General features: G+C 38.2%; 1 protein-coding gene across 1 annotated transcript in view; it reads left to right on the top strand.

Annotated features, from left to right (window-relative positions):
• The window catches only part of LOC106136834 (uncharacterized), a 40,285-nt gene that overhangs the window by 22,325 nt on the left and 4,113 nt on the right, over positions 1-13,847 (top strand). The window contains exons 23-35 of the mRNA XM_060947689.1: positions 88-270; positions 1,077-1,238; positions 1,757-1,864; positions 3,597-3,734; positions 5,757-5,899; positions 6,558-6,699; positions 7,017-7,152; positions 7,731-7,930; positions 8,530-8,695; positions 8,930-9,259; positions 10,425-10,605; positions 11,190-11,299; positions 13,061-13,192. Of these exons, the coding sequence (XP_060803672.1) occupies positions 88-270; positions 1,077-1,238; positions 1,757-1,864; positions 3,597-3,734; positions 5,757-5,899; positions 6,558-6,699; positions 7,017-7,152; positions 7,731-7,930; positions 8,530-8,695; positions 8,930-9,259; positions 10,425-10,605; positions 11,190-11,299; positions 13,061-13,192 (2,131 nt within the window). The remainder of the gene's footprint in view (positions 1-87; positions 271-1,076; positions 1,239-1,756; positions 1,865-3,596; positions 3,735-5,756; positions 5,900-6,557; positions 6,700-7,016; positions 7,153-7,730; positions 7,931-8,529; positions 8,696-8,929; positions 9,260-10,424; positions 10,606-11,189; positions 11,300-13,060; positions 13,193-13,847) is intronic.

The following is a 13,847-nucleotide window of genomic DNA, read 5'->3' as shown; positions in this document are numbered from 1 at the left end:
CAGTATCTCGTAACACAAGTCTCGAACTTACTTCGAGGCTAACTCAATCTGTGTAATTTGTCCCGTATATATTTATTTATTCAACAGATACGTATTCCCTCGGTTCACGATCCGCCCCGACGGCAAGTATCTTCAGAGGTATGAGTGGTTCCGCGGCGCGTGCGCAATGCTCACCGCCATGGTCTGCCCGTGCTACACCTACCTGGTGCTCCAGTGGCCGGGACTCTATCACTTCATGACGTTACTTGACATGGCGGCTTATTTCGATATGTGCGTATATCTATACTTGTATTATAAAGCTGAAGAGTTTGTTTGTTTGATTGTTTGTTTGCTTGTTTGTTTGAACGAGCTTATCTCAGGAACTACTGGTTCGAATTAAAAAATTATTTTTGTGTTGAATAGACTATTTATCAAGGAAAGCTTTAGGCTATATAACATCACGCTGCAACTATAAGGAGGCGAAGAAATAATGGAAAATGTGAAAAAAAAACGGGGTAATTTATTCATCCTTGAGGGCTTCAATGGTGCCCAAAATAACTATTCCACGCCGACGAAGTCGCAGGCACAGCTAGTTATTTATATGGCAAAACAACGTTTGCCGGGACAGCTAGTACATACATACCATACATACATAAAATCATGCCTCTTTCCCGGAGGGGTAGACAGAGACCACCTCTTTCCACTTGCCACAATCTCCTGCATACTTCCTTCGCTTCATCCACATTCATAACTCTCTTCATGCAAGCTCGGCGGTTTCGGGTACTTTCGACCTGACCCTTTACCAGGACGTCCTTAATTCAAGGACTACATTCATACATGTTTTTTAATGTAGACAATGTGCATTCGTCCACGATTTAGATTTAAGTGATCTATATTTGTAAATTGACGTCCGGTGAAAATGCTGCAGTGTAGTTTGTTCCGCCGCTTCTTCTACACATGCGCTTTGGAAGCGGTAGTAGTTATAATTAGATTTAAGTTATGTGACGTCAATAAGTGATACCTTGTATCCAATTTTGAAAATTATTCTATTCTATTCAAGTAGACCAATAAATTTCATATAGTCGAACCTTTCGCAGTGTTCAACGCTTGCTAATCGGGTACTACAATGACATGGGCATCCTGGTGTATCACCCGGCCGCCACCTCCGCCTACTACCTCAAGGGGCCCTTCATCGTGGACCTGCTCGCCTGCGTTCCCTTGGAGTTCCTGGAGACCGAAATGAAAGTGTACAGATTGAAGTGTAACTATCCATCCATCCATACATACATACAATATATAATCACGTCTATATCCCTTGCGGGGTCGACAGTCTTGAAAATACTGATAGGTTTTTCAGCTGTTTGGCTTACTGATAGAATTGAGATTCATATAAAGTGACATAAAGTTGCTAGCCCATCGCCTAAAAGTAGAATCTCAAGTTTATAAGCCTATAGTTTTCATACATTTAGACGGCCTCTGTGGCGCAGCGGTAGTACGCTTGTCTGTGACACCGGAGGTCCCGGGTTCGAATCCCGGCCAGGGCATGATGAGAAAATAACTTTTCTGATTGGCCTGGGTCTTGGAAGTTTATCTATATAAGTATTTACTATAAAATATAGTATCGTTTGTGTTAGTATACACGTAACACAAGTTTCGAACTTAGTTCGAGGCTAACTCAATCTGTGCAATTTGTCCCGTATATATTTATTTATATTTAAAATGAGATCTTTACGCATGAAATGACTTCTTGCCCATCAGATAAAATGTACTTGCTGAGTTCGATCCGTCAGATGCTGATGATGAACCGGCTCCTCCAAATGTACCGGCTGCCAAGCGCCATTAAGAGCCTCACCGGTTACATTGAGAGGAGGGATATACATTTAGTGTACGTACATTTTTTTGTAGTGACAAGAATAGAAAAGGGAATGCTTAGATCAAATCAATAAAATCAAAATCAAAAATGTTTTATTTTCTGTAACAGATAATGATTAATGATCTTATAACTAGGTGTTGGAGTCTTCTTTTAAGCTATCAAAAGATGCCTGTGTCAGGAGGCTCCGCTCCTCTTATTAACATAACAGTAAATATGATCTAGTTATTTGTATTGAATTACAAAAAGATGGTTTAGTCATGTGGAGAGGATCGATGAAGGAAGGTTGACTAACAAATATACAAGAAGAGTGTGAATGGATAGGTTGGAGTTATAACGCCAATGTGAACGTTCCTTGGTCAAATTAAGGACGTCCTAACGAAAGGTCAGGTCAAGAGTACCCGTAGCAAGAAGTGCAGAACGAACTATAAACTACCTAAGCACTTAACCCCCTTGAGGCGAGCGTCCCTTTTAAAGAATAGAATGGAATGTGTGTCAAGGTCATTGATCAAATTAAGAAACGAAAGGTCAGGTCAAGAGTAAACGAAGCAAGAAGTACAGAACAAGCTAGAAATTACCTAAGCACTTAAGCCCCTTAGCGTCCCTTTTAAAGAATAGAACGAAATGTTCTTCAAAATGGACACAGAATCCCTTTCAAAGAACAGAACAGAACGCTCTTCAAAATGGAGACCGGCCTCAATAGGTTGCTGGTACTTCGCCCATACAAGTATTTGTATTTGTACTTATTTATTTATTCGGTAAACAAAAAATATTGTGTTCGAATTTATAAAAAATCTTAAATCTAGGTACCTACTTATAAAAATAAAATATAATGTTACTACTTACTTACATACCTACATTAAAATTAAATTAAAATTCACTTAGGGAGTAACAACATTTTTTAACAAGAACTTTTTGTTAAAAATGTTTCGACTGCGTATAGTCTTTAACTCTATAGGCAACTTGTTGTAAAAAAACACTGTTTGGAAACGTACACCTTGCGTTATCACTCTTAGAGTAGGATGTATTCCTGTCTTTAAGTTCTTTCTACGGCTGTTTACTCTCTCAATCATTTCTTCTTCAGACTCGTAGAGATGCCTTTCTTTATAAAAGTTATTTAAAATAAACCAGGATGTACAAGTTGACCACTGGTTCACCAGAAGATGCATCGGCTGAAGGGTCTTCCAGTATTGGTCGCCTATTCGCCAGAAGGGCTTTATATTCTTTTCTCATCATTAAACTCTTTCTTTACATTATATTATACAAATTTAAATTCAAATCAAATTCAGAAATTTTATTCATTATTGTAGGGCATTTCAAACATCACTTAATTTAACTACTTACTTACTTACTAACACTTAACTTAACCTTTTGGTTTCACAATATTGGTTGACGTCAAATAAATTACTTAAAACTAAGTTCACTGCCGCTTCCAACGGCAGTGAACTCAGTTCAAGCAACAAGCGTCAGTGCAGAAGAAGCGGCAACAAACTGCAATGCAGCATTTTCTTCAATAACGTCAACTTCACAATTATCCAACACACAATTCAGATGTACATGGTTTCGGTAAAGAGTCATGAGTGTGGACAGCTCTGTAAGGATCGTAACAAGTGGGAATCCACATATCCCATAGGGGTAGGCAGAGACTATGGATTATACTTGGGACAGCAGGCGTGATGTTATTTCATATTATCATTTAGTGTATGTATGACTTCGGTTAAATGTGTTTTTCATTTTTCATCTGCAGAATTCATGCAATACCTTACTTCATCACTCTTCTGAACGTCTTGACCTGCTTCGTCATCTTCGCCTCAACAGATATCTACTATACTCAAGAGGGCACGAATGCATGGAAAATTAGACCTTATAGAGACTCAGGTGGATCTTGGATGAGAATATTCTGGAATGCGTGTAAGAATTTAGTCATTATTTACACACTACTTTTGCACTAACTTTGCCGTGTGGTTCCCGGCACCAATAGAAAAAAGAATAGGACCACTCCATCTCTTTCCCATGGATGTCGTAAAAGGCGACTAAGGGGTAGGCTTAAAAACTTGGGATTCTTCTTTTAGGCGATGGACTAGCGACCTGTCACTATTTGAATCTCAATTCTAACTTAAAGCCAAACAGCTGAACGTAGCCTATTAGTCTTTGCAAGACTGTTGGCTCTGTCTACCCCGCAAGGGATATAGACGTGATTATATGTATGTATGTATGTATTTACACACTAACTTTTGCGCTAGACTTCGCGCGGAAAATTTCCGGAATAAAAAAACAGCAAATGTTATTCCTAAATTTCTACTTTATCATGTGTATCAAATTTCATTTATTAAATAACAGATTTATTAACTGTAGTGTTAGAGTTTAATTTCTACAAACACACAAAAATACAAATGTTTTCTCTTTTTTATCAGTGAGGGTGAAGTAGCGACCCGCCTCGGTTTCCATTTATAGATATTTCTCAGAAAATACACACAAATCTTCCTCTCTCCAACATTTCAAACAGGAACAATATTTGTTCAAAAGTTTCCGAGATTAGAACATACACACAGACAGACAAAACAAGAGGACTTTAATAGGCTATTTGACTGTATTAAAAATATACATTTCTTTTATGTCATCCGTCTTAATATTATTTTTTTGGAGCGATTTGTAATAACGCGAGATAAAAATATTGCATTATTTTATCAAAATCCGTCTCAGAAAATTAGGTTTTTTTATGCAGCTGTCACGTGACTAAAAACGAACGTGATTGGCTATTTCTATTATGACGTCAATTATCCATAAACAGACTGTGGATCGTACCGTTCCTTAGTGTTCGCTATTATTTTTCAAGATTTTATAAGTGTTTGATCGCTCAGGATTACTCAGATAACATAGGTATTTAGTAATGGAAACCAATTCCGCGAAAGCTGACAGTCGAAACCTACCAAAAGTGGACGCAATAATGGTTGGCGTCTTCTTTAAAGGCAATCCAGATTTCTATGCTGCCGAACTGAGGAATGTGAAAACATCAATGTAAGTATATCTTGGTAACCACTGATCTTAGATCATGATCTGAAACCACTTCTTGCGAATATTCAAATCCATCGGCAAAGAAAAAAACAGTTTCGTAGGAGATTTTATTGTTGTATTAGTGCATTGAGGCATTGCACAACATATATAGGAACTCATTTTAATAATTTTGACACATATGACGTGGCAAAAGTTACATAAAACAAGAGAAAATCAAAACTTTTCGAAACACCAACAAGCTTTGTATGATATTTACACGAAATTTACGTCACTGCATGCCATGGCCGCCATATTGCTAAAAGTCGCGTTTTGGCGGCATATTTGAATATTTCATTTTCTTTTTCGATTTTTTAATAAAATAACTGTAATAAAGGCAGAAAAGTATTTTTGTAGGGCTCCTTATAAACAAATAAATACCCTAAGATAGTTTTTAGAACTTTGTCAAATAGCCTATTCAGCTAGTGATGAAATTTCCACAACATGTTTGGCCCTAGAAACTGAGTAGGTACCGTATTGCTTAAAGATTCTACCTCTAAGGTCTAAATCGTATGGGATAAAGAAGCGGTTATATACATGTACTAGCTGTGCCCGCGACTCCGTCCGCGTGAATAGTTATTTTGGGCATTATTGAGGCCCTCAATGGTGAATAATTTTCCCCTTTTTTTTTTCACATTTTCCATTATATCTTCGCCCCTAATAGTTGTAGCGTGATGTTATATAGCCTAAAACCTTCCTCGATAAATGGCCTATTCAACACAAAAAGAATTTTTCATTTCGAATCAGTAGTTCCTGAGATTAGCGCGTTCAAACAAACAAACAAACTCTTCAGCTTTATAATATTAGTATAGATGTATACATATAAGAAACTGAAACGTGTTTTTTTTTCAGTTGGTTTCAATATGCGGGGAACCCCATGGAATCTCCACCTGGCGACTTACTTCTGGGTGGTGTATGTGACCACCACCACCGGCTACGGCAGCTTCCATCCCACCAACTTTATCCTCATGAAGATCTTCTTCATCGGAATGGTTATTGGTGAGTAATATTTATTGAGACGGTCAACGGTTGATCATAGACATTTAATCTTGCATACATTTAGTCACGTCTATATCCCTTGTGGGGTAGGCAGTATCGCGAAGACTGAAAAGCCACCGTATGGCTAAATGATGGAATTGAGATTCAAATAGTGACAGATTTGCTATCCCATTGCCTAAACATGGCCTTCCAGTCTGTAGTGGCCGTTCAGCCTCCATAGACAGACAAACACTTACATACATACATACATATGGTCACGTCTATATCCCTTGCGGGGTAGACAGACCGACCTACCAGAACCTCGACGCATGCAGTGTAGACAATGTGCATTCGTCCATTTTAGATTTAGATTTAAGAGATCTATATTTGTAAATTGACGTCCGATGAAAATTCTGCAGTGTAGTTTGTTCCGCCGATTTAAGTTATGTGACGTCAATAAGTGATACTTTGTATCCAATTTTGAAAATAAATCTATTCTATTCCATTCTGCAGTCTTTTCTAGACTTGATTAAATATATATGGGTAACTCTTAATTAATTTCTAAAAATATGCCTACAATCTTCTTTTTTTTTTATTCTCTTCATCATTTCCATTCTTGAGCTACAAAGATTCCTATATTCTTGTCTTTGAAGTGAAAGCACCACCCCTTATTGTACAGGAACGATGGTGATCACGTATTTCTCCGTGTGCATCATCAGCATCCGCGCCAACGTCAACAAGGAGCTGGCGGGGTTCCAGGAGGACCTGAGGGACATCATCAACTTCATGCGCAAGGAAGAGTTGGATAAGGATTTGCAAAAGTAAACTTAATTGTTTGGTCTTAGACGTGTGAAGCGAAAAATCGAGTTAATTTTCTTTTCCTCGGGAATTTCTCTCATTGTGATTCAAATCTCCAGACTCGGCAGTGTGAGATGTGCGTTAATATATTAGTCAAACAGTCAGTCATTCAGTCATCTTTAGCTAATATAATAAATTTTGATTAATATCAAAAAGTTCGCTGTTTGGTTTTCCAGCATTAGTTATTCGTATTTCTACATCTGGAATTAATTGATGGACATGCATGTCAATTATTCATCCTTTGAACACTAATCTTCTAATTAATAACGTATTTTCAAAGAGAGGTGCTTGATTATTACGAATACAACTGGGACAAGATGGGCGGCGTGGACTACAACAAAGTGTTGAAACTCTGCGGCCAGATGACGTTGAGAACAGACGCCATTCTGCACATATATGGATCCACTTTCGCTAAGGTTACTTACTAAAAATACAATATGTAACAAAACCTTGTCAAATCGGCGAAGGATTGTAGGTGTTGTGAATCGTTTTCTCGTAGTTTCTCGCTATATATCTCCATCATTATGCTTTTCATTTAATATTTATAAATAACTAAATAAATATAAACGGGACAAATTTCACAGATTGAGTTAGCCTCGAAGTAAGTTCGAGACTTGTGTTACGAGATACTAACTCAACGATACTATATTTTATAATAAATATTTATATAGATAAACATCCAAGACCCAGTCAATCAGAAAAAGTTTTTTTCTCAACATGCCCTGGCCGGGATTCGAACCCGGGACCTCTGATGTCACGGACAATCATACTACCATTGCGTCACAGAGACCGGCAAATTGTATTATTAGAAGCCATTCTTACAGATTCATTCGTTTTTTCTAACATACCATACAAGAAAGCCTTTTCACAGACCAATCTTAAGCCATCCACGTTCACATAATTTCGATCATTTGCATATAGAAAAGCCGCTTTTATAAGACTTGCAGTCAGCATAAGTGAATCACAAATGTGAACTTTACATTTTCCTCACCAGTGTCCATTCCTGTCGAAATGCGACATATCACTTCTCCGTGTCCTTGGCCGTGAGGTGAAGAGTATCTACCTTCTTCGGGGCATGAACATCATCGAGGCTGATGACGTGATCTCGGACTTGTATTTTCTGGTCTATGGCAAGGTCCAAGTCAGGATCTTCTACGACGACTGCAGCGTTATGCACAAGTTGTCTAAGGGCAGGTAATTTTCTTTTATATAGGTAGTTTAAGTAGTGCCGTGTGGTTCCCGGCACCAAAACAAAAAGAATAGGACCACTCCATCTCTTTCCCATGGATGTCGTAAAAAGCGACTAAGAGATAGGCTGATAAAATTGCGATTCTTTTTTTAGGCGATGGGCTAGCAACCTGTCTCTATTTGGATCTCAATTCCATCATCAAGCCGAGCAGCTTTCATCTTTTCGGGACTGTTGGCTCTGTCTACCCCGTAAGGGATATAGACGTGACTATATGTATGTATGTATGTATTTAAGTAGTCCTTTGCTGTGTTATGCTTATAGGTAGCGAAGAAAAAGTTTTGTGTGGGACAGCTGCATCTCTACCCATGCAGATTGTAAGTCAATCAAGGGCTTTTAGACTTAAGGGTTCCTCTTTAAGACGACGGGTAGTAATAAAATCGGGCTGGTCTACCTCTGCGTTCACCAAGTTAAGTGATATATATAGCTCGCTATCCTCGGCGACTATTTCCCTTAATTTCCATGGAAAAGGATTCCACGTATTATCGCTGGCATTTACTAGTTTGTAAATAAAACTTACTGAACTACAAGATCTGATCAATTTTAGCGTGTTTGGCAATCTGGACCAGTTGACGATGGTGCGAAGTCAGTCCACGATCGTGACCCAGACCAGAGTCCACGTGCTGCAGATCAAGACATACAACTTCCAGCGGACCCTGGCCGACTTTCCGGAGGTGCAGAAACTGATGGTCAAGTGTCGAGGAGATAATGAGGTGATAAATCTTCATCCATATAACAGTTAGGAAAGCATTTTACATGTGATGTTTCAATTACAATTATATAAAAATTTGCAAATGAAATAGAGATAATATATAAAGCATCACCTTAAAAGAGGGTCTCCTTCAGTAAGCTATATGACAAGATGTTGTCTACATAGATGATCTGAAGTCCATTGTGATAAACAAAATTCATTCGTAAACTAAAGTTAAAATAAACATACTTTCCAGAACTTTATCCCCGGTAGCGCAAATCTGCGAGGCCCAAGAGACCGCAGAAGTACCATCGGCATGAGAGAGCGCCGGAGCACCTACGGCAACATGTTCTTCAAAAGCCGCCGTGGTCTCATCAAACACCTCTACTTTAAGGACAAATACATTCAAATTTACCTCATCGTCGTGTCCCTCGCCTGCGTCTACCTCGACGTTTACAATGCTGGCTTCCAAAACAACTCGATCCAGCTCATCATCGTGTTGTACGCGTTGGATGTCGCGTTCTTGGTCAAAGTGCTGATTCAGTATTCTTTGCCGTATATTGTGGACGCTGATAATCTGAAGAAGGTGCTGCTGCCGATGAGGAAAGGGTAAGTCTTTTTAATAGCTCGGTCCAATAATTTTGTCTAATTAGTAATAATTTGTGGCATTTATTTTAAAAAAAGCTGTTTATCATTGTGTGAATTTGTACCAACAAATTTTTCAGTTTCATCCTTCCTCGTGACCGGAATTAATCGCGGTTTAATTCTCACGTCTCTGAAAAGAAGTCGGGGGTGCACTTTTGATTGTAATCCAATTTTGGGTTAGTCAGGTCAGGTTGGATCAGTCAGTTAGCGATTCCCTTTTGATAACTTTTGCAGGTGAACCTAACCCGTATTGGATCATTGTGCCTATAAACTGTTTAAATGTGCCTATTCCCTTAGTCCATTTACAACATCCATAGATAGAAACAGAGTAATATGCATACAATTGTCAGGAACCACACGATACAATCCCAATTTGATTTAGTCTAATTTGATGTTTGTGTGCGTAGTCTGTCAGTCAGTCACTCAGTAATTGTATGGCATATTTGCTGATGAACGACTGCTCGGGCAGTCCAATTTAAATTATATTTGATGTATTTGTAATCTTTCTATCTGCAGCTACTTCAGAGGTGTTTTCAAATACGACCTTATGTCCAGTCTGCCGATTGAACTGTTTGGTTTCTTAAATAAAAATGATCCCTGGATGATATTTTCATGGCTGCGGCTCAACAGACTTTTAAGGATCGTTAGTGATGCATTTTTATGATATTCTTTGAATTCTCCGTAGGGTAGGTAAATAGTACCATTGAATGATACTCTTTGAATTCTCCGTAGGGTAAATAGTACCATTGATTATAAAGATACTCGTGATTAAAGTAGAAATTTTCCGCCGTCTACTCTTCCTTCTCATGTCGTAGTTTTTTCTCGAGTAATCAGTTTCATTGTTTTTCTAATTACTGGATCGCTTAGATAGTTCGATCAAGTTAAGGACTCTTGAAGATTTCTTGTTAAAGATAAACCAAGACTAAACCGATCTTTTGTGAAAATAATAGTCAATGTACATAAAACAAACTCCTGGATCGCATCGAGAAAAAAAATATAGTCTCTGCCTATCGCTACATCTAAAGGTGTGATCATACGTATTGATTTAATCGCTTTTACCTAACTGTTCACATGAGATTAAGTTAGCCAATAACCACATTTACCAGATGACAGTATACAAATGCCTGGTCCGTCACCACGAGCGGCTGAACATCAACCTGACCGTCACCACAGTCTTCACCGTGGTCATCTGGTTCTCCCTCTTCATCCACACGTCCACCTGTCTCTGGTACTTCATCGGTGTAATGGAGGACGCGAAGAGACCACAATCCTCGTGGATTTATAGCAGTAATTGTTATGAAGCTATTTTATTATTCGTTTTATAAATGTTAACGTCATTTCCGATTGCAAGATGGCGGCTACATTTGTAAGCTATGTATCACAGCATGTAAGAAATGTCTATCTTTCGTACCATGGAACATACATACAATTACGTCGGTATCCCCGTCCCCTGTAGGGAAGACAGAGCTAACAGTTTCAAAAAGACTAATCAGCCACGTTCAGCTGCTTGGCTCAATGATAGAGTGACAGACCGGTAGCCCATCGTCCAAAAGAAGAATCTCATATTTACAAGCGTATCCCTTAGAGGCCTTTTACTATATCCATGGGAAAGAGATGGAGTGGTTCTATTCTTTTTATCGTAATATGGAAAAAATAGGCAATGATTAATTACTACCTACATCCACATGATAAATGACATATAATATATACATAACCTAATTAATGAAATCCAATTCAAAAGAGAATTTGGAGAGCAAAGTCATAGGTAGGCCTAAACCCAGTTATATCCTCATCTCTTCGGAGAGAAGAACGATCACTAACTAACAGGAAGCAATAGAGAATATGAATTAATGATGATATTCTTCACGAAGGAAACAACGGGACATTGTGCAGCAACCTGTACGTGTGCTCAATGTACTTCGTGCTGACCACCTTCACCCAGAACGGGGTCGGTGACATCATGCCCAAGAACCATTCGGAGGTAACAATCAGACACGGGTCTACCATTACACGAGTTGAGAGACCAGAAGCTAAAATTAACATACATACATACATATGGTCACGTCTATATCCCTTGCGGGGTAGACAGAGCCAACAGTCTTGAAAAGACTGAATGGCCACGTTCAGCTATTTGGCTTAATGATAGAATTGAGATTCAAACAATGACAGGTTGCTAGCCCATCGCCTAAAAAATAAATTTGTAATCCCAAGTTTGTAAGCCTATCCCTAAGTCGCTTTTTACGACATCCATGGGAAAGAGATGCAGAGGTCCTATACTTTTTTGTATTGGTGCCGGGTACCACACGGCACCAATACAAAATCAGCTAAAATTAAGACTTGTATTATGGGGTACTAACTTAACGATGTAGAGTATAGTAAGTAGAGTAATACATACATTTTACACGGTCAGTATTAATAATTTTATAGCACATAAAAATCAATGAGATCGCAACTCGGTCACAGAGGAAGCATTAGAGCACTTGACTCTATGAATGATTGGATTAATACCTATACTAAAAACAAGTCATTTCGAACTATTCAACAAAATCAGAGTTGAGTCACTGCCAAGCAACACAAAATGTGCCTACTCCATTATAATATTCGTAATCCTCTTGAGTAAATTCATTGCACAACATTTATATCCAGTCTTGAGATTTGTTTGTGTTTTGTTTCACTATTTCTGTACCTGACAGTTAAAATTTATAAACATGAGAATGTTGTACAGTGAACTGCGTGTAACTAAGATGTTAGAAATGTTGATAGTGGTTGATATGGACTTGTATAGTAATGGTAGAATTCAAGTAAGCCATAATGAAGCCACAGTATGAATTTATAAGTATTTTAGACGTCCTCTGTGGCGCAGCGGTAGTACGCTTCTGTGACTCCGGAGGTCCTGGGTTCGAATCCCGGCCAGGGCATGATGAGAAAATAACTTTTTCTGATTGGCCTGGGTCTTGGATGTTTATCTTTATAAGTATTTATTATAAAATATAGTATCGTTGAGTTAGTATCTCGTTACACAAGTCTCGAACTTACTTCGAGGCTAACTTAATCTGTGTAATTTGTCCCGTATATACTTATTTATATTTATTTATTTATTCTGAAGGTTGACTGATAGGTAATGCTTTGAGCATTTAAAGTTTACCAGTTGTAGCTGTAAGGTTTAACAGAGTTTTAAATAAATTACTTTGTCATTGTCCTACATTGTCTATTCCACATTTCTAAACCAGCCACGATGATACCGAAGTATAGGTATTATCCAAAGCAAGCTTTTTTTTAATAATTCACTTTACCAGAAACTACAAATACATATTCCAAACTTTATAGTTAGTAACTTATTAAATTAAATACCGTTGATTTCTTCTTCAGAGTTTCTTCTATCGGATCCATCCATTCCATCAGACTTCAATCTGCTGCGTAGAGATATAGCCACAGACATATTCTGTGGCTATATCTCTACGCCACAAGTCACAACAGCCCATCACGCGATGCTTTAAGCTAATAACAGCGAAAAGTCTAAATCGCGCAAGCAAAGATTTCGCGGATTGGAGCATATATACAACCTCGGACAAAACCTCGTTTGAGCCGCGGTTCAAGCAAAACACCGGCCTGGCGTAAAATCTTGTCTTTGTGGCGGTCGAGCCCGAACTATCGCTCCCGCTACATGTCCGAATATAATTTTATCTTTTGTTTCATTAACGATTTTAAGGAGAAACATTAAACACTAAATTCTTTCGTCCAGGTGGTGTTTGTATGCATCTTCCAAATAATATCAGTGATGGTGTACATGGTGTACGTGGGCGAGTTCTCCAACATCATCCAGTACCAATCCTTCAGGAATTTCGGCTTCTACTGCAAGTTCCTGGAGCTAAAGGTTATGGCGTTAGAGTTTTCACTTCTAAGAATGAGTACAAAAATTTACTTACATACAAACAAAAATTTGCTTTTTCTAAGATATAATTGTTTAATTAAATATAATGAAACAGGCATCGTTTACAAGGGAAATTTCTAGAGTTGGGGACTCTACAAATGTAGGAAAATTGTTTCTAAAGAATTTCGATAAATGTTCTTATTCTTACAAATTACTAATAACATGCTTAAGGCAGACGTGGCTTTTGGAAAAATTTACCTATTCATTCACTGTTCTCCGATGATCGTGCGCCCTTCACAACATTAACTACTTATTTTAAAGTCCTTAGGCTTCTAAACGGCAGGACTTTTCATCTTTCCGATTCGTCAACAAAAAGCAATCCGCCGTCGAAGTTTCAAACTTCTTTTTTAGCCTAATCTAGCCTAGCCTTTCATAGCCTAATACTCGTACTGTTTCTGGCCGCAAATACATAGGAAAATTTTAATGAGTTACCCTAACATTATTACATCATCTCAGTACATCCATCATTAGTTTTATTATCATAAGAAGGTACATCCAGCTCCGTTTGATCCAAAGGTTCGACTGGCAGAGAATGCCTTGTGGCATTAAGTTCACCTATTGTACATTTTACGTGCATAAAGTTTAAATTATACTTGCT

The sequence above is a fragment of the Amyelois transitella genome, chromosome 2, assembly GCF_032362555.1.
Source record: "Amyelois transitella isolate CPQ chromosome 2, ilAmyTran1.1, whole genome shotgun sequence".
Taxonomy (NCBI): domain Eukaryota; kingdom Metazoa; phylum Arthropoda; class Insecta; order Lepidoptera; family Pyralidae; genus Amyelois; species Amyelois transitella.
This window is presented reverse-complemented; position numbering and strand designations above follow the sequence as displayed.